The 22,309-nt window shown below is 33.5% G+C and overlaps 1 protein-coding gene across 2 annotated transcripts in view; it reads left to right on the top strand.

The window, feature by feature from the left end:
- The window catches only part of LOC140448963 (acetylcholine receptor subunit alpha-like), a 1,000,791-nt gene extending 984,549 nt beyond the window's left edge, over positions 1 to 16,242 (top strand). For both annotated transcript variants that reach the window (XM_072542105.1, XM_072542107.1), the window contains exons 12-13: positions 3,882 to 4,125; positions 14,616 to 16,242. In XM_072542105.1, the coding sequence (XP_072398206.1) occupies positions 3,882 to 4,125; positions 14,616 to 14,813 (442 nt within the window). In that variant the 3' untranslated portion in view covers positions 14,814 to 16,242. The remainder of the gene's footprint in view (positions 1 to 3,881; positions 4,126 to 14,615) is intronic.
- Positions 16,243 to 22,309: the final 6,067 nt, after the last annotated feature.

Raw genomic sequence — 22,309 nt, 5'->3', positions numbered from 1 at the left:
GCCGACCGCAAATTTTGAACCATATAAGAGAGGCAAGACTGATTGAAGCAGCTAAGAACAAAATTGGGGTCTCACAGCGAAAACTGGCCAGAAGATTTCATGTTGGAAAGACTACAGTATACAGGACCCTATCGAGTAACAATATTATCTACCGGAAAAGAAGGAAAGTTCAAAAATACACAAAGGATCAATTAGAGAGAATTCCGAGATGTTGCCGCGCGTTAAGGCGAGTGCATTTTGTCAACAAGTCGAAACTTTACTTTACCTTTGTACCGAAAGCAGAGAATCCCCCCAACCTACCTCAGGCTCGTCCAATTGAAGAGTTCTGGGAAATATTAAGTCGGAAAGTCTATAATAACGGATGGGAAGCACAAAATCAGGAACAGTTAAGACGCCGCATATATACAAAAATTAGAGAAATTGACTCCGATGTCGTCCAAAGGATGATGCAACGTGTCAGGGGAATTATTAGGCAAATCGAAAATAATGGCCCCTTGTCTGTCATTTGAATTTTGATTTATAATAAGGATAGTTAAGTTAAATTGTTGAATAATTTAATAAAAATATAAGATTATTGTGGTCAGAGTTATATGCTTTTGAAATTTTTCCCAAAACTTTAGGACCATACGTTAATATTTAGGGAAGTTGATGCTGCTGTCTTCGTTCGTTCTGCCAGTGGAATATTATCATCTTCAGAAGAGGATGCTTCCTGTTGGGATTTATGGTTAGAGTTTGATGCACTTTTAAACATCAATAAAGCCGCAAAATCAGTTTATTTAAAAAAAATTTCATCTATAGGCCAAATACAACTAGCACGAAAAGCGTTCTGTGCATTTCTTACTGTTGTATCAAGACCATAAGCCTCTCCTCTATTTTTGAATGCATTGTCCATAAACATTTTGAAAGGCTCTGTAGAATTCAACATCTAATGGTTGAAGTCTGTGTGTGGTGTGACTTGGTTACTGCAATAACCTTATTCCATTATCCCTGGCAATTTGTAAAGCTTTTAGGTTTTTACTGTAGGTGCTGTGGCCATCCAACAATAACAAAACAGATGCCTAAGTGTTTGACTTAACTGTTTCAATGACATGATTAAGCCATATTACAAAAATATCGCTACTGATATATCCAATACCGCTAATAGTGAAAATGCTGCCAGACGGAGCACCTAATGAAAGTTCCTCTTGAAAACGTTTTCTCTTAAAAATTATCATGGGTGGTACAAATTGCTCTGCTGCATTAGCACAACAACCTACAGTAGTATTAACCCCCCTCTCTCCACTAGAAATGCTCCCAATTTTATGTTTCCCTTCTTGGCTAATACTTTCTGATATTGCCGTTTTCCGGTTGAGCAGCCTGTATCATCGACGTTGAATATGCGTGTGGCGATCAATTTTTCCTTTTCACAAATTCTTTCTAAAAGTTCATAGAAAGTGCCATTTACTCGTGTCTTGCTAAATTCTGCTGCCCTTAACGTTGATGTTTTCTCCGGCTGCCGTAACGATATTTCTTTATGTTCTCTCGGTAAAATTATGTTTCAAATTGTTTCTTGTTGCCAATTCAAATGCCAGTTTGCGGACGTCTCGTATACCCATCCCGAACATTCAGTGTTCGAAAATCAAAATATGCTTAGCCAGTTCTGCTACATCGTCATTAAATACAGTAAAACTGCCCATTTTTTAAATTGCATTATTTGCCCGTTTGTTTTTCTCTTCGAGATGTCTTTTTAGTGTAGCTTTAGGTACTTTAAACAACCTTACACATTCATTAAGCCCATAAGAACCAATATGAAAAGCGGAAATAGCACTGCTTAAATCTTCTGTGCTCCACTTGCCATTTTTTACTACGTGATGACATTCTGAAATAAAAAATACATCTATGAAGAATTAAATGGGACTGGTTTAATTTACAATACGGTTGCCTAAATTTGACCGGTCCAATTTACAAGTCAATTGCTGGTCCAATTTAGAAAAACTTCTTCTTCTAAAGCTAAACAATATCAAATTTCACCCTCAACGGCTCTTACCAATTTGGAGGTTAGGTTACAAAAATAATCCCTAAACTATGGCCTCTTGAATCTTGAGAAATAAAAATATTATAAATGTTGTGATTACTTACTTGAACGGTAACTAGCAGTAGTATCTTTGTATTGGAAGTAAAATACTCACGAAAACACTAATATTTTCTTAACCATTGTTTACAGCTGTACACGTGTTGAAACTCTAACAGTTTTTGAGATGTAGTTCTAGTTGGTATTAAGGGATAGCTTGTCGGTTCGCTCAAATTTGCAAAGGTCCAATTTAGGAGCCGGTCCAATATAGGCGACCCTACCCTACAGATTTTGTAGATGCCTAGTATTCATGGAATTAATATTAATTCTTACTTTTACTGGTATTTTAATCACTGAGAAACAATTTAAAAAAAAATCTGTTGAGTTTGATTCTTAAGCTGTTTTATATGTAATGAGGTATGCTGATTAGTTTTGGTCTACCACGTCAAATTTATTCTCTACCCCAGAATCTAGCATAGATCATAGGAAGCGATATTGCTTTCCTATTGGCTGGCACTAACAAAAGTTGTATGATTTAATACGAGATTTATTCTTCTTCTAATGGCGCTACTAGCCTTTGTGAGTCTTGGCCTGCTTAACAATGTTCTTCCATTCTGTCCTGTCGGATAGTTTCCTTCGCCACTGCCTGATGTTAATGGTTTTAAGATCCCTCTCTACGTCGTCTATCCATCTTTTACGGGGCCTTCCTCTTGTTCTGTTTTCTTGAGGCTTCCATCTCTGGACTACTTTCACAGCTCGATTATCTGGCATTCTTTCTAGGTGACCAAGCCAGTTTAGTCTTCGTGACTTTACAAATCTTACAATATCTGCGCTCTGCATTAGTTCATCCAGCTCGTGTTTTATTTTAATTCTCCACGAACCATCGCTGCATTGAGTTGGTCCAAATATCTTCCTTAGTATTTTGCGCTTAAATATTCCCAGTTGATTTTCGTCAGTTGTTGAGAGGGTCCACGTTTCACATCCATATGTGACCACTGGTCTAGTTACTGTTTTGTAGATTCTAAGCTTAGACTCACGATTCAGTAACTTATTTTTCAATTAAGTCTTTGTATGCACAAAAGCACTTATTACCGCTAAGAATCCGTGCTTGTATTTCTTGACTGATGTTGTTGTTGTCATTTATTATTGAGCCTAGGTAACGATACGAGATTTAGGGCTATCGAAAAATCTTTATCTTAGCATAAAGACTGCGTGGGAGAAACTTGCTTGAAAATGGATCTAATGTATCCTATTTTCGATCAAAAGTGCGTTTTTAACTAACTGGTGAATGTTTGTCGATAGCTCAAAGTGCAGGTAATTGTGTTCTGCTCCACAATGGAGATTTATTTGGTTTAGTCCCGATAGGCCACTGAGTTCGTTTGAGTGAAAAATTTAAATAATAAAAAAATAAAAATATAAAACATAAAAAGAGTTATTGATATGTTTCAACATGCACTAGTGGATTATTTGTGTCGACATTAAAATTATGTGCTTCCTAGAAAGGACAGCAATGTGGATATACAGATATCCTTTATTTTTGTGTATGTTAGCAGAGCTTGCGAGAAATATTTAGTATAGTCGAATTGGCTGCCAAGATCTGACCTGAAACCTTGTGATCCAGCGTACATCAACTACTTGTTGACAAAAGGTCTCATAAAAAAACTTTTTCAAACTTTGCCAATTGAAGGAAACTGTTTTAAGTATCATTTACAAAAATGAAGGCTGTGATAGTAACGTCACTAGGTGTCTTGATCCCAGTAAAAGATTATAAAAGTTTTATATTGTGAAAAGATGTGTGTGACAATTAAAATTCTTATAATTTTATCTTCAGGGAATTGGAGGCAGGAGCTTTACGGTCCTGTAGCATCCACGGTACAACTCCACCCCCGAGTATGGGATTCCATTTAGGAGAACACATTTTAGATTCGAAAGGTATTGAACATATAGAAGAACATCTCAATGACGTTCTAATGAAGGAGTGCCATCCGTGGCACCACTGCCCTGAAGTCCATAAAGCCATAGATGGTGTTAGATTCATTGCAGATCATACCAGGAGAGAAGAGGACTCCACAAAGGTTTGTATTGTTTTAGCAATTATTATTTAACAAAGTAATAAATATTTAATAGGGAATTTTTTATTTAGTATTTTTTTATTTATTAAGAACTTCTTTTTCAGTTCGTCGTAAATTAACAAACTCTCGACCTGCTTTTGTCTGCTGTGGTTGTATATACTTTGATTATGTTGATGTTAAATGGTTTACCCGTCAGTTGCATCGCGATAAATCCATTTGGATCATGGTATCACGTTTATTACTGATTTTTTTTATTTTGTTTCTTATTAATAATCCGACGTCATGTTTTTTGTAGAAATCGTAGAATGGTGTGTCTTCCTGTTGAAACATTTCGGTTCAGGGCCATCTCATCTCTCAAACTCCTTATTCCTGTAGGCCTTGCCAGTGCCTAATAATATCGAGAAGAAGTTCTCAAAATAGCATTTTTTCACCGTGCAAATTCTGCGGTTTATATCTGCGGTAGTATTATTTTCAATGTTAATGAGGTATACAAATTCGGTCACTTCTTTGATGACGTTATTTTTTATAATAAGTGGTCGTAGGATTTGTGGTTGCGTGCTTATTTTCATATACTTCGTTTTGTTGGTGTTTATTATTAAACCCATTTTTGTAGCTGATTCTTTTAATGCTACATACGCCTCTCGTACAGCGTTTTCCGTTCTCCCAACAATATTGATATGTTTCATCAGCATAGGCAAGGATTTGCACTGATTTATTATATATTTAACCAATGTTTGTAATTTGTGAAATACGTATTACTTTTTCCCGAGCCAAATTGAACAATATACAGGAGATAAAGGCTCCCTGATGCAGCACGTTATTTGTTTTAAAAAGTTCAGACAGTTCCCCCTGAATTCGTACTCTACATTCAACTTTTTCAAGAGTTAGTTTTGTTAAATTTACTAACTGATTTGGTATTCCTAGCTCTTTCACTGCTTTGAACATTTCTGTTTTATTCACAGAGTCGTAGGCTGCTTTGTAGTTTAAAAATATGTGATGAGTGTAAATGCCATATTCCAGTGTTTTTTCTAAAATTTGTTTAAGGGTTGCAGCCTGATGAATTGTCGATTTACCACCTCTGAAACTAGCCTGGTATTTTAATAATATCCGTTCTGAGTATGGTGCCATACGGGGTCATAGTATTGTGGAAAATATTTTATACGCTGCATTTAGAAGCGTAATTCCTCTGTGGTTAGAGCATTCAAAGATATCTCCTTTTTTGTGTATGATGCAAAGTATTCCAATATTCCAATCATCGGAGAGTTATTTCTGTGTCCATATTTATTTTATAAGCTGCTGTAATGCCATTATGGTATCATGGCCACATTATTTATATAGTTCTTTATAGTTCTAGTATATAGTGAGATTATCTATTCAGGGTGATTTGTTTCTGGCTAGTTTTTTAACTGCATCTTTAACTTTAAGAACCGTGTTTGGTTCCCCTTCCCTCTCGTCTGTTTCTTTTACCTCATATCTTTCATCTTCCAGGTTTTCTTCTTCTTCCTCTATATTAAGTGCCCGGTTAAAGTATTTCACCCAAGTATTTAATACATCTTTCCCTGTTGTTAATAGGTCACCATTCTGACTTCTGCATTGTCCGTTGGTTGCCTTGAATTCTTTTCTATTGATGTTAACTTTCTTACAGAATACTCTGAATTCTTTCTCTCTGTTGAGGTTTTCTATTTATTTAAGTTCCTTATTTAGGTGGTTTCTTCTGTTTTTCTGGTAATTCTCTACAGTTGTTCTAGTTCATCTTCATCTTTCTGTAGGCTTCAATTTTTTCTTTTGTTGCATTCTTGTATTTAGTAGGAGTCTATATCTGTCTGCCCTTCTTCATTTAAATTTTTATTCCTTAGCCTGTTGGTGATGTTTTCCGAATACCGTTCTGAAATTGTTGCAGAACATGATAATTTATCCATTTGTTCACAATTCTCGCGATTAGGCCGGAGATTACCATCGATAAAACATATCTATAACATATAGCACCAGCAAATTGCATTATTATTGACCCGGTCACGATATCTGACAACGTCATTCTTTCGTTATTTAAAATTATTGCCCATTAATAAGTTAGTGCGTCCAATATAATACATGCCCTTCAGACATAAATTGATCCGCCTCCAAAGAGTGAGAGGAACCCATTCTTCTTCTTCAAGTGCCGTCTCCATCAATGGAGGTTAGCGGTTATGGTGGCAAACGTTTGTCTATCTTCAGCTGTTCTTAAGAGTTCCTCAAATCCAAGTCCTGTCCAGTTTCTGATATTACGTAACCAGGACAATTTTTTTCTTCCAATTCCTCGCTTTCCTTCTATTTTGCCTTTTATTATCAACTGAGGGATGTAGTATTTCTCGTTGCGCAACAAATGCCCTAAATAACTGGTTTTTCTTCTTTTGACTGTTCTCAATAGTTCTTTTTCTAAATTGAGTCTCGCTAGTACTTCTTCATTTGTTTTTCGTGCTGTCCAAGGAATTTTTAAAATTCTACGGTACACCCACATTTCAAATGCCTCGATTCTATTCAGGCTCTTTATTTTTAAAGTCCATGTTTCGACTCCGTAGAGAAGAACAGACCAGATAAAACATTTTACAAGTTTTAATCTCAATTTAATATTTATATGTGTATCGCAGAATAGAACGCGCATCTTAAAGAAACTATCCCTAGCTTGAGCAATTCTCGCTTTAATTTCTTGTTCTGGGTCCAGCTTGCAATTAATCCAACAGCCAAGGTATTTGTATTGGTTTACCTGTTCTAAAATATTCCCATTTATTTTTATAGGTAAGGGGATATTCTGTTTTCTTTGGATCACCATTACTTTTGTTTTTTTTTTCGTTGATCTTCATTCCAAACTCTTGACAAGCATCCTTAAGGTGGTCTATAACCCTCTGTAAGTTTGTGTCTGTATCAGCCAGTAGGACAGTGTCATCTGCATATCTTATGCTAGATATTGGTTCTCCATTAATTTTTATTCCTGTGGAAAGGTTTTCCAAGGCTTGCTTGAATAGTAGTTCCGAGTAAAGATTGAACAGCATAGGGGATAGTATGCATCCTTGCCTTACTCCTTTATTTATACTAATATTTCTAGATGTATGATCGTCGATCCTAATCTTGGCACTCTGCCTCCAATATAAGTTCTTAATTAATCGGAGATCTTTGCTATCCAAGTTGATGCTCTGCAAGGAATTTAACATTTTATTATGGTTTACGCGATCAAATGCCTTTTCAAAGTCTACAAAACATAGAAAGACATCCTTTTGTTGGTCGTAACACTTCTGCAGCAGTACTTGTAATGAAAACAAGGCCTCTCTGGTCCCCATTCCGGCTCTGAATCCAAATTGATCGTATCCAACTTCTTTTTCACACCTTTTGTATACCCTATTGTGAAGTATTTTTAATAGAATTTTAAGCATTTGGCTCATAAGACTTATTAACCTAAAATCTGCGCATCGCCTGGAGTTAGCTTGTTTTGGAATGGGAATAAAAATAGATTCTAACCATTCCTCTGGTATTTCCCCAGTATCGTAGATTGTATTAAACAAAATTACTAACAAATCAATGTTATTACTTTCGATCAATTTAAGTATTTCAGGATAAACTTCATCAGGTCCAGGGCTTTTATTGGTCTTTAATTGTTTAATGGCATATTCCACTTCGACTTTTAGAATTGGTGGGCTTTCAGTGACATTATTTATTGTAATGTCTATTCTTTCATCTCGGAACAGCTGTTGTATAAATTTTTCCCATTCTTCTATTTTATCTTTGGTGTTATGAATTAACTCTCCGTTGTTATTTACCAGTGGGCAATGTTGTTTTTTGTGGATGAATGAAAATTCTTTATACCGTTAACCCATTAAATGCTCATTATATATACCGTTAGACGGTAATATTCTACCGTCAGACGTATGTATATAAACGAAATTATGATTTATCAAAAAAGAGGCAATGTCTCCCGTCCCGCAAGCCTCATTGACTGTGTTCCATTACCCAACGATATTTGGGTTTACGTTACTCGTCCGTCAATCGTTTTGCGTCTTATTGCTCTCTAATGACATGCATGCAACCTTCTTCTGATAGTTTGACTAGAAATCACTCTTCCAGTAGCTTGCTTAATAATCATTGAAGCTGTGTATCTACTGTTATTTCTTGCCGTGAGGACTACGAAATGATTTTAAGTATAAGTGTGGCTCTTTCCCGTCCTCCTCCATGTATATATTCCGCATATTCTAACATTGTGAGCACATACACTTCATACCATGTGAGCGATTTCCATTTAAAACAAACCTTCCTGTCTTCAACGCACTTGCGTTGCACAGTCTCTAATCGTCTTAAAGCATATTACTAAACTAATTGTTATCTTAACTAAACTAACTTTTATTGAAACCACAGTAATAAAGCCGCTAAAACAGATTTTATTTATTAAAAACCAAGGAGAGAAAAGGACATGTAAAAAGCGTTGGCTATCAACGGGCCATATCTATTGCAATGAAGTCGGAATATTTTTTAAGACAAAGTTACGAAGAATACAAATATCCACTTCAATTGTGGAGCAGTGTATATAGAGTATAGACATTTATCCGCTTTCTTAAAGTTTAAGAGAGTAAATCAATCATTTTACATTAGAAATTGGTCCAATATAGTTTTGTGACAATTTTCAATAATCGCTTTACTGCGAAGTCCGCACAATTTTTTTATTTAAAGTGGAGATTATTTTTTGTGCTCTATAAATTGATTTTCCAGCAAATGATTCGATAGAATTCGAGAAAAACTATCCGTTTTCGGGCTGTTCTAATATTTTATAAGTTTTTGATAGTTTAACATTTGTTAAGAATGTTGTCTCTAGCAGGTTTAATATGTGAGTGCCGTATTTGTCTTCTTTTTTTATAATTTTTTCTTCTGTGGCTATTCTGCTTTCAACATTATCGTCGTGGGAATTAAAATTTGATAAAAATCGCATCTTTTTTTTATTTTATTGGTTTTTAAAAAAGATCCATTTATTAAAAGTATTTCCACGATACGAAATATATATATATATATATATATATATATATATATATATATATATATATATATATATATGCAAACAAACAATACAGTTCATTAGGGTTGCAATCAAAAAATTGGCCGGGATGTTAATGAAACACTCTTTTGACTTTTTGTCTGTCTAGCTTTCGAAATGGTTTTATTCCTTTTTCAAGACACTGTAATAAAAAAATAATATTTATAAAATATCATAATTCTTCAGTGCAACTTACTAGTCGTTGAGATTATTTATAAAAGGTACAAAATTTAACACCATGTACAATCTTTGGTAACATTATATATTTTAAAGGGTTTTTACCCTAATATTTTGGTGGCTCAGGCATGGTAACCTGTATTTTTAACCTGATGATGGAACTGTTGTTCCGAAAACGTTCGTATTTTTAATGTAGCCCTTTTAAGGGTTTTTATAAAATATACCCATATTATACAAAGATTAACCTCTTTTTATTTATAAAAGCATTGACACTGAACATTAATAACACACATATAAAATATATAATAATGGACAAAATATATTCTAAAATTTTTAAAATTTAGGTAAAGATAGTAAAACTTAGTTTATGACATCTTTTACTGGTGTGTTTTAACTCTGACACATAGAGAACAGAAAGTAAAAACCCTATGACGGTATTTTCTTTATGAGAGGTCTCCAAGTCGAAGGTAACCGTCTCTTTTATTGAGACAATTTGGCCTTTTTTCAATTTCTATGGCTTCACGGATAATTCTTGGTTTATAGAAACGGATGAGGGCTATGGTTCTGGAGTTTTCAAAATCTGGTTTGTGACCTCTGTGAAGATGGTTCACTAGTGGAATGTTCATAAATCCTATTTTGGATTCTACGATTTGTTTGGCCTATATAGGATCGAGGACAGTCTGCACAAGGAGTTTCATCAACTCTGTGTTGTTCATTTGGAATGTTGTCTTTGATTGATCGGACAAGAAATGAAAGTTTTTGTTGAGGAGCAAATATTGTCTTTATTCCTCTTGATTTAAGAATTTTGTCGATTTTGTCAGTGACACCTTTGATGTAAGGAAAAAAAGCTTTCGTATGATGAGGGCGTGAGTTTTTAGGTTGAGATTAAGTGGGAGATTAATGTCTGTGGATGCTTCTATTAATGTGATTTTTGCGGTAACCGTTTTGGATGAGGGCTTGTTTTAAACTAGAGAGCTCAGCGGGTCTACTTGCATCATCGCAAAGGCGTATTGATCTGGAGACAAGCGTAATAATGTTTGAATTAATTTTTAAAGGGGGATGATAAGAGTTGGCGTGCAAGTAATGATTGGTGTGGGTGGGTTTTCGATAAGCAGAATGATGAAAACCTTGGGATGGGTTTTTCTTTATAATAATGTCGAGAAACGGTAGGGATGAATCAGTATGCACCTCCATCGTGAAATGGATACCAGGATGTATACCAATCAGATGGGTTTGAAAAGACACCAAAGCATCCCTGCCATGGGGCCAAATGATGAATGTATCGTCAACATATCGTAGCCAACATGTGAGTTTGAGCATTGATGTGAATAGTGCTCGGGTCTCGAAGTCTTCCATAAAGATATTGGCAATTACTGGAGATAGTGGGGAGTCCATTGGGACACCATTTAGTTGTCTGTAGAATTGATTTTGGAAGATGGAATAAGTGTTGGACATCCAATGTTTAATGAGAGATAAGTGGTCCTGCTGGGTACTGTATTTAGTTTTCAGATTGTTCAAAGTTTCGTCTATAAGAATGTTTGTAAAGAGTGAAAAGATATCGAAACTTACTAGAATGTCTGACGGTGAGATAGGGTATTGTTTAAGAAGTTTGATGAAATTAAAAGAATTTTTGACAAAGGATAAAGCATTTGAGAGCTTGTAGAGTTTTTGCCAAGTACTTGGCCAATGGTTGTGTAGGGCAGTTGTATGCACTGATAATGGGACGTAGAGAAATATCGGGTTTGTGAATTTTGGGTAGGCCATATTTTCGAGGTGTTCTGGAAGACTTTTCACGAGGAATTAGAGATTGTTAATGTCAACTGAAAAAGAAGTTGATTGATAATGGCTTTTATTGGTTTCTCTAGATATTTTGTTGGATTATTGGGAATTGATCTGTAGTCTAGATCTTAGCTCTTAATCTTAGCTCTAGGTTTAATTGTATATATTTAACCGCGGAAACCTTTCGGAACATATATATATATATATATATATATATATATATATATATATATATATATATAGTAAACTCTTAAATATTGGGGAAATCTGCAAGAAATACTCTAATGTGTATCAATTGTTTCGCCGAACGTTTTCGCCAAAGAGAATTAATTTGGCTTCTTCAGGGCTGAAAGAGAATAAATTATAATTAGCTACCATATATTATCTATTAAAACATTATTGATCTTACCGTAACTTAGAATTGTAGAGTTAGAATATTAAAAAACTTTGCTAGTAACATAGTGGTGTTTTTTGTTACTATGTGCAAAAAAAGTTTTTTATAAGTATTGAAATGTATGGTAGCTTCGAATTTGACACGTAAAGGCTTACCCAAGGTTAATCGAAAAACCCAATGCAACTACATTTAAAAGGAGGTTATTCTTTGAAATGTCGGCAATAACTAAATTTTTGATTTTTAGATAGTTAAAAGTGAGGTTCTGTTTAAGCCAGAACGCAAGCGCTGACAACTTCATTATGAATCTTTATGTCGTTAAGGTTCATTGGTAAAAAACGAATGAATTTAAATCCCAGTAAAGGGAAATATTATTTTGATTTTCTTTATTTAATTATATTATATTGTTCATGTATTATTAAGTCTTATTGAGACGTATCTAAGAAAAGCAAGGGAATGTTATATATTTTTTGTTAATGAAAATTAATTATAAAGGTATGTTAGTTGTTAATGGATATATCAGTCAAGTTAGTAATCTGTGATATAGTATTGTTCTTGGTATCTGATTTAAGTAGCAGGTGGTATATATCGGTTAGATTCTTGATGTCACTCTTAACATTAATGGAGAAATCGTTAAGGAAAATATAAGACATTTCAATGAACTCTCTTTTAGATTTATTGTTCTCACGGTGGAGAATTGTGGTGTTAGTATAGTCCATGAGATGACCAGTGGAATGGACATGTTTGGCTAATGCACAACGGTCAGGGTGAAGTCGAGAATCACTTTTGTGTAGTGTAATACGTGATTTCAATAATTGAGATGTTTGACCGATGTAGGAATTGTTGCAAGAGAAACATGGAATGTTGTAGACAATATTACTAAGCCTATCTATGGGAGTCTTATCTTTTATCTTAGAATAAAGATTATTAATTGTTAGGGCTGATCTACAAGCTACATTAAGTTTAATGTTGTTATTATTATTGCCAAAGCTATGTTCAACACTTTTCAGAATCCTTGTTAACCCCGGAGTGATATCTCTGAAATATGGTAATGAAAAATATTTGTTTATAGGAGTATCCGAGACTGGGTTCCCACTTAAGACATCAGGATCAGTATTGTTAGTCGCGAAGGAAGGTGAAATATCTTCGTCATGGATAGTATTAAACAAAATCTTATTAACTAATGGTGTTGGATAAGCGTTTGAAATAAAAAGTTTCTGTAGGATTTGTAGGTTTTTTGTATGAAATGAAGGATCTGATAGTTTTGTTACTCTATTTTTCATCTGTTTGATTAAGTTGACTTTGGTAGAATTATTATGGTATGAGTTGTAGTTAAGGTATCTACCAGAATGGGTCGGTTTTTGATACCAATCTATTTTGATGTTGTTGGTTTCCCTGATCATCCTTATGTCGAGAAAGGGGACGGACCAATTACCATCCAAGTGATTCTCGACTTCACCCTGACCGTTGTGCATTAGCCAAACATGTCCATTCCACTGGTCATCTCATGGACTATACTAACACCACAATTCTCCACCGTGAGAACAATAAATCTAAAAGAGAGTTCATTGAAATGTCTTATATTTTCCTTAACGATTTCTCCATTAATGTTAAGAGTGACATCAAGAATCTAAGCGATATATACCACCTGCTACTTAAATCAGATACCAAGAACAATACTATATCACAGATTACTAACTTGACTGATATATCCATTAACAACTAACATACCTTTATAATTAATTTTCATTAACAAAAAATATATAACATTCCCTTGCTTTTCTTAGATACGTCTCAATAAGACTTAATAATACATGAACAATATAATATAATTAAATAAAGAAAATCAAAATAATATTTCCCTTTACTGGGATTTAAATTCATTCGTTTTTTACCAATGAACCTTAACGACATAAAGATTCATAATGAAGTTGTCAGCGCTTGCGTTCTGGCTTAAACAGAACCTGACTTTTAACTATCTAAAAATCAAAAATTTAGTTATTGCCGACATTTCAAAGAATTACCTCCTTTTAAATGTAGTTGCATTGGGTTTTTCGATTAACCTTGGGTAAGCCTTTACGTGTCAAGTTCGAAGCTACCATACATTTCAATACTTATAAAAAACTTTTTTTGCACATAGTAACAAAAAACACCACTATGTTACTAGCAAAGTTTTTTAATATTCTAACTCTACAATTCTAAGTTACGGTAAGATCAATAATGTTTTAATAGATAATATATGGTAGCTAATTATAATTTATTCTCTTTCAGCCCTGAAGAAGCCAAATTAATTCTCTTTGGCGAAAACGTTCGGCGAAACAATTGATACACATTAGAGTATTTCTTGCAGATTTCCCCAATATTTAAGAGTTTACTATTTAACTAATCTGCAAAGATTAAATTTCTTTTCTATATATATATATATATATATATATATATATATATATAATCTGGGGCATTCTTCCCAGATTAACTTGGCAAGGCGGTTATTAGGCCACGACCAGCTCAGCTTAAACCGTTGGGATTTAATTTCTTGGACGACGCCTTATATATTTGTTTGGCCTCAGCATTTGTTCTAATTCGGTATCTTCGGTCCGAAGATTCTTCTGAGGGTTTTTATCTCAGAAGATCTAAGTTTTCGGAACATATATATATATATATATATATATATATATATATATATATATATATATATATGTATATATATATATATATATATATATATATATATATATATATATATATAATCTGGGGCATTCTTCCCAGATTAACTTGGCAAGGCGGTTATTAGGCCACGACCAGCCCAGCTTAGACCGTTGGGATTTAATTTCTTGGACGACGCCTTATATATTTGTTTGGCCTCAGCATTTGTTCTAATTCGGTATCTTCGGTCCGAAGATTCTTCTGAGGGTTTTTATCTCAGAAGATCTAAGTTTTCGTTCAATTGCTTTTGTTATCGTCCACGTCTCACACCCATATATGAGCAGCGATGTAACCACTGTTTTATATGTCCTGATTTTTTTACGCTTGTTTTATTTATTAGATAATATTTAACATGATGTAATTATATATTATATTTTTGATTTTTTATAGGTCAAAGAAGACTGGAAGTACGTCGCCATGGTCCTTGACCGTCTCTTTCTGTGGATTTTTACCCTAGCAGTATTGGTAGGTACAGCTGGTATCATACTTCAAGCACCAACTTTGTATGACGACAGAAGGCCCATCGATATCCGTCTCTCCGAAATAGCCTCTACCACGGCGAAGCCCCATCTAGCGATTTCACTTTAAAGCTCGACCGAACCGACGGCCTTTATACTCAGAGAGACAATGACTATCTGATGGAAGGTATTTGGAGCAAGTAGAAAACAACTTGATATCATTTCTGGTTTGGCAAAGGTCGTAGTAATTATTTTTGGCATTGTGTCAAATGATCAGCGTATTTTATTCTACTATCGGATTCTTTTCAATTTTGTTGGCATACTATCGTATGTGATGCTTTTTCGTATTTTTTATATGAATATATGAAGATAATATTCCAGAAGCGTGAGAAAAAGCAAAAAATTTCATTGTCTCGACTCTTTAGCGCAGATACATAAATTTATGGTTGTAATTGATTTTTACGAGTACCACACATTCCATTATATCCAATCATGACAGTAATGTTTCTTGTCAGTAATTCCATTATGGATCGATCGTGCGTAAAAAGAAGAAAAGCTGAAGTACTAAACTATTAGGTGTAGTATTTAGTTGTCTTACCATCGACACTAAATTCAGTGGCCAGAATAGACAGAATAATAACCCTTCTTTATCATTTTGACTTTATTTTAATTAGGTTTATGCAAGCTGTTTTTTAAAAAAACTAGTGTATAATACAAGATCAGTTTTTATGTAAATATAATAAATCACTTATTAAAAAAAATGTATAATACTTTTTCAACTGTCTCAAGAAATGTGTACCTGCTAATAAATGGGAAACAAGGAAAATAGTAGCATCTACATCCAACAACCGGACCAAAAATATTGGTCAACATTTTACCATCGAAAATTTAAGCTTTGAAGTAGTAAACAAATTCACATCTTAGGTTTCTTTTAAATCGATAGACATAAGATCAAAGCCTTCGAAATGTAGGTCTATAGAAGAATTCTACGCATGTCCTGGACAGAACATGGAACCAACTTCTGGAAGAGCTTTATATAAAAGACAGACTAATAAAAAAAGTAAAACAAGCATACCTAATTTACTTCGGCCACATAGCTAGAAGAACGGGGATCATGGAACTATTGCTAGTAGAAGGAAAGGTAGAAGGCCGAAGACCAAGAGGAAGATCTCCATCACGATGGGCAGACCAAATGAACAATCTGGCGGGAAAATTCCTACATGAAGCCATCCATATGGTACAGGATTGCTGCCAATGGAGCTAGAAAGTCAATAATATTTCGAATGTCACCACGCCCTGACAACGGCTCAAGTAATCAAGAGGAGAAGGAGGCTCCTTTTGACCAACGAGAATTATATTACAGAAAAAATTAAACGTAGAATAATTCTAGCAGGCAAGGGATACTTTAAGTTGAGTAGACAACTAAAAAGGTAGAAACTTGAGCTAGATAACAAATGCAACAATATACAAAAGTCTTGTTTGATCAATGCTAATATACGAATCGAAAAGGTAGACCACCTCTAAAGAGATGAAAACCTTTTCTCTCTCTTTCAGCGAAGCACTCTGAGAAGAATATTTGGTGGTATCGGTAAGTATGATACCTATCTGGAGAAGAAGGTAAACCTATGAAATATAATTTATATAAAAAGACACATCTATTATAAAAAAATCAAGACTGAGATTAACAGAATATCTAGCGCGATTAGAAAAACTATAATCGATCAAAATGATCAGAACATCTCACGCAGATGGATTCTTAGTAAGTAAGGTGAAGTAAATGTGCAAGTAAGCCAAAAATTACACAGAAGGATGATGTGGATAAGGACGCTAGGAAAATTATTGCAAACAAACTGGCAACGGTTGGCCAATGAATAGTACTGAATGACGATAAGAGATTAGATCAGATCGATTATATAATAATTACTGAAAGATACCGAAATTCAATCAAGATAACTAAAACACTATCTGGAGCAGATGTCTCCTCAGATTATGACTTATTTATCAGTGACATAAAACTCAAACTTAAAAAAGTAAAACGCCAAAAACCGACTAACTGAATAAACACTGGCTGTATTTGAGATAATGGAAAGCAAGTTTGAAAAATCGGAAGAAACATAACATCGAAAACCACTGGAATCAGATCAAAACCATCATACAAGAAACAAACAAAAGAGTATAAAACTATTAATAAACGCAAGCAATAATGGATGACTTATAAAATATTCAGACTAATGGAGAACAGAGGAGAACAGAAAAATAAAGACACTGAAGAATACAACAAAATCAAAAGGAATATCCGGGATGTAAAAGAAAAATTGTACAGCAGCAAATGTATTGAAATAGAAGTGCAAAAAAATAATTTACTTGATAAACAAGGAAATATCATAGTCAATGAACAAGACAAACTGGAGAGGTGCAGGGAATATATTGAGGAAGTGTTTGATGACGAAAGAAGAGAAATAAAAATCGAAAATATATGGACTGGTCTAAACATAACCTTCGATGATATGGAAAGAGCTATACAACTATCAAAGAATAGCAAAGCAACCGGTCCAGATGGAATGTCCAGCGAAATAATCAAACTACTCGACGATAAAGGCAAACATTCTCTTCTAAATCTCTTTAATAAAATATACGAAACAGGGTATATGCCAACAAACTGGCTACTGTCAACATTTGTAATGATAACAAAAAAAATAACGCTAAACAATGTAGCGATCATCGCACTATCAATCTAATGAGCCATGTATTGAAAATTTTCTCAAGAATACTGCACTCGAGAATTTACAACAATATAGAAGTACAACAAACTGTCTCAGTTTGCAGGTTCAAAGATGTAGAGATATATAACAAGTAGTATATATGTGTTTTTTTTTATTTCTAAGGTGTCTTAAAGCAGGTGGTAATTGATGACCAAGATCTCCGGATTATCAAAAATTTGTATAGGCATCAATGTGCAAACGTACGAATTGGTCCAAATACGACGGAAGTAGTGAAAATACGACGTGAAGTGAGGCAGGGGTGTATTGTATCGCCTCTACTTCTTAATATCTACTCCGACTTTATTTTCTAACAAGTTTTAGATTAGAAGGTGAAGATGCAGTCATTAAAATCTACAAGATTAATGTCAACAATCTCAGAAACTCAGGTGACACGGTGCTGATTGGATCCAATCAAAAAGAGTTGCAACTACTTTTAAACACGTTGACCGAAACATTTATTGAATATGGGCTAAAGCTTAACACTTCTAAGAAAAAACTTATGGTTGTCATTAAAACAGAGTTACAACCAATGAACATCAGAGCGTATGAAATAGAGTTAGAAAGAATCCACAATATCATCTATTTGGGCGCCAATTTTAACGATAACTAAGATATAAGTAAAAATATAAGAAAATGCATTGAAAAAGCCAAAGCCGCCTTCTATAAACTAAAGAAAATTCTTATTAATAGAGATGTTACATTAAATCTTAAAATCATATTAATACGCGGCTGTATATTCTCCACATTGATGTATGGCATGAAGAGCTAATCTCTTATAGTAACACTAATGATAAAACTTGAGGCCTTTGAGAATGTGTATTTACCGACGAATATTGCGGATTTGGGTTGATCGAATAACAAATAAAATAGTTCTACATCAAATGAAAAAGAGCACAGAAATAACAAAAACAATAAAAAATTTGAAAGTTACAATATTTCGGCCATGTAATGAGACATCGAGAGAGGTATAACCTTCTACACCTCATAATATAAGGCAAGATCGCCGGAAGAAGATGCTCAGGCCGAAGAAGAACGTCCTGGCTCCGAAATGTCCAACCGAACTGACTCCGAACAACCCTTCCGTTTCAATAATTGGACAGGGTACTAAAAGAAGGAGAAGAAGACGATAAAGACTTGGGTAGATTGAGACTGTACTTTAGGGCTTGGCACCAGTAATTATGATTTTTAATACAAGATACGAAAATAAAGACGAAGAGAAACGGAAATCTAATAATCTCATTTACTGTTTTCTGCAACTTAATAGAGTGCTGTTTTTATACATCTTTCGTTATATGGCCTTTTTTCATTAAACAAATTTTGTGATTCTTTTTTTATATTTCAAATAATATTCTTTATGATCTATTTAAATTTACTTTTTCTGTTTTTATTTACAGATATATAAATTAAGAATATTGTAAGATTGTAACGATAAATGTGCCATGTAGAAATGATATAGTGTTACCTAAAAGCTTCCAAAGCCTGACTTTAAATAGCAACTGCCTCTCGCCTTATTATTTCAATGCTAGTTATTACCTCATATTTTTATATATTTACATTTTTGGATTGTTTTTTAACATTTTAATATTGGCTACTTACAGGAATAGCTGTTTTGTTTTCTTTCAAGTTTTTTCAATACCAGTTTTTTCTTAATGATAAATACATCATTTTTGATATAAAAGACAATATTCAAAAACAACAAACGACAATACTTGCAATCAAATATTGTAAGTAAATCACCATAAGTAGACATCTAAGCCTTAATTCCAGGAAATTAACACTCTTATAGACAAGATGTTCTCAAGATAAGTCATCGTTCTAAGAGGCACATTGCATATTAGTATTAGCATTGAGAACTCATATGATTTTTTTGCATAATGTAACGAAGATTTTATGACATTTGACATTTCCCCAAAAGAAAGACGTATTATACTTTTAATTTATTATAACGCTCAACGCACGTACAATTGACCCTGGTCGCGTCTCGACTTACATTACGAAAAGCATCAGCAATACTAACACTCAAATTGAAATATGAACTGTCTATTTACTTTCTTCGCTTTTAAATATGTGACTTAAAAGGTGAGAAACAATAAATATCCATTTGATTACGATAACAATTACAATTTCTTGTTTACCAATCATATATTCTAATATCACGATAAACATTGAGCAAATTTCCAATCTACAAAAATGTAAAATGAGTTATTGAATTGAATTTAATTCAAAAACTTGGATGTCTAAGAATTCTGTTTACTCTTATGTCACATTTAGATATGAAAATACAAAGAATATAAGTTTTCGTAGTGTTATCAATCAATTTTTCAAAAATTGTGTAACCATCGAACGACCCATCAGAAACGTTGGGCGCCAATGGGAAGTAATGTAACCACCTCCGAAAGTTGTGATCCAATATAGGATAATAATACTCAACTTTCTTTAGGAGCTAATTGTTAGGCCTCATCTAGGTCAGTCTCTCAGGTGGGAGAAAGTCTTATCTTAAAGTAAATCTGCAAAATGAGTTTGGTTGGGACAAATAAACCAAGATATTCACTAATCATATTTATTATACATAAAAAAAATATAAAATTGAGTTTTTAATATTTACTTAATTTTAAAGCTTTACAAGAATTTTAAAATGATATTTATGGCTTTATTTAGTTGACAAGATAACTTGCTGGTGGCTTCTGATATAAGCTGGATGGATTGTAGCTGAATAAGTAGGTTTCAGGTTGGTGGAGATGTCGGGATCGAGCTCGTTGTAGTTCTAAGCAACTCTTAAGTTCTGCATATCTGCTACGCTTCTGCAGTTGTTATTCCATGTGTCGTGTACCATGAGGTTTTTAGAAAGTTCCACTCAACAAGAGGAAACAGGAAAAATTTATTTTAGGCGAAAAAAAAACTAAAATAATAAATTTTGTGTTAGCACCATCATAACTTTTTTAAATATTTCCTTGCCGTATGAATGTTACAAATAATTACAATATTAAATAGCAAATAGCAAATTGGCAAGGATGAAATGAATATAATTATTATTCAACACATTAATTAAATTATATTGAAGATACTAACTGCATATGGGACGAATTATACGGTAAAAGAAACATGTGCGGTGGAGGTTATGTAGGTATGTATAAACAGAAGTCAAATATGAAAAAGACTGAATATTGGTTAAATATTAAATATAACTTACAGCAAGAACAGAATTAATAATATAAATGAATTTTCAACCGAAGATAGCCTTTTTATAGAAAAAGAACTACTTCCCTTTCTTCAGAATTGAAGTAACATGACAGAGCAGGGTTGCCAACTGACAGATATACTTTGTTGACTGAAGTGTTGCATATAAATGTTATGTTTTACGGCATTGAACATAATGGGTCTGAATAAAGGAATTAGAATATTAAGTGAATGAGTTAATAGATGCATAAAATGAAGAAGAATAACAAACGAGATGTTTATAACGGTACAATTGAAAAGAAAAGATGTATATAATCAATTAGGAAACATACTTAGAGATTTTCCAGCAGAGACGAGAGTCATAATAGTAATAGGAGGTGATTTTAATGAATTTGTGGGTCACTCCAAGATATAATATAATGGAGGATAATACATGGAGGAGTAGGCTTTGGAACTAGAAATAATTATGGAGATAATATGTTGGAATTGACAACGATATTAGATATATCGATATTTAATACATTCTTGTCAAACAGAGAGTTATTTTCTATAAAAAAAGTGGACAAAATGGCTCTTAAACAGATTGTTTCATGACAAAAAAAAAGATATTCGCGACTCTAAGGACTGCAAATGCAAAGTCATAGTTGGTGAGACTGAATCAACAACGTAAGTTGCTTTTGCCAGGCATTGAAACAAAATATCGATGAGGACTACAAAAATCAAATGATGAATGTTAACAAATGAAATAGAGGTATATTCGAGTCTATTTCGAAATACAAAAATAGGAGAAAAGTTAAGCTGGAACGTGAAATAAATCCATAATACAATTTGGAGAAATATGGTTATTGATATACTTAAAAAAGCCTTAGAAAAGAAGTTTGAAAAGAAAAAGACCTGGTCAAACTTCGTTTGATAACCACCAGGTCAAAGAAAAAATAAACGAGAAGATCAGCAAAAGGGAAGCGTAAGTAGCCGTATCAAAACTAAAGATTTTAATTAGATTAGATGTATCCGATTTGAAAATACTAGTATACTAAAACGATGTCATAAAGCGATGGAAAAAATACTTTGATAGTTTATTAAACGAAAATGTTGACAGAAAATTAGTTAAACTAACGGAGACAGTAACACTAAAGGTCACAAAAAATAACAAGAACTTGAAAAAATGAAGAGAGAAAGCAGTTAGACAAGATGATATCCCTGAGAAAGTGTGGATAGCTTAGAAGAGACTCAGCGGGAACTTCGTTCTACAACTTCTTTATAATTAGTGTTATGACTGTGTATATAGGTGTGGAAGAGACGATAAATTTCGGATACGAAAGTAGGATTGCATCAAAACCCAGTACTTAGTTCTTGTTTATCCTCATTAGTGTTGGTGCTATCCTATTATCCCTGGTGCTATGTTTATCCTCATCTATTTACCTGGTGCTTCATAGATGCCGATGATGTAGGGTCGATGATGAAGGATTGGATTATTAGGAAATACTGAAAAATATTTACATTTAAAAATAGAACAATAAAGACAAGTTCTTGAAGTAAAAGATTTAAAACTAGGAAGGACAAAAACAAAGTATTTGGAATATTCATTTAAAGATTTAGTTACTGCTACAAATTAGATAACATTGGATGGTAAAATTATTGTGAAAAGTAATAGTTTGAATTACCTATACTAAATTACCCATACAGT

This window comes from Diabrotica undecimpunctata, chromosome 1 (assembly GCF_040954645.1).
Source record: "Diabrotica undecimpunctata isolate CICGRU chromosome 1, icDiaUnde3, whole genome shotgun sequence".
In the NCBI taxonomy this organism is placed as follows: domain Eukaryota; kingdom Metazoa; phylum Arthropoda; class Insecta; order Coleoptera; family Chrysomelidae; genus Diabrotica; species Diabrotica undecimpunctata.
Note: the sequence above shows the minus strand (reverse complement) of the source record. Positions and strands in the feature narration are given on the sequence as shown.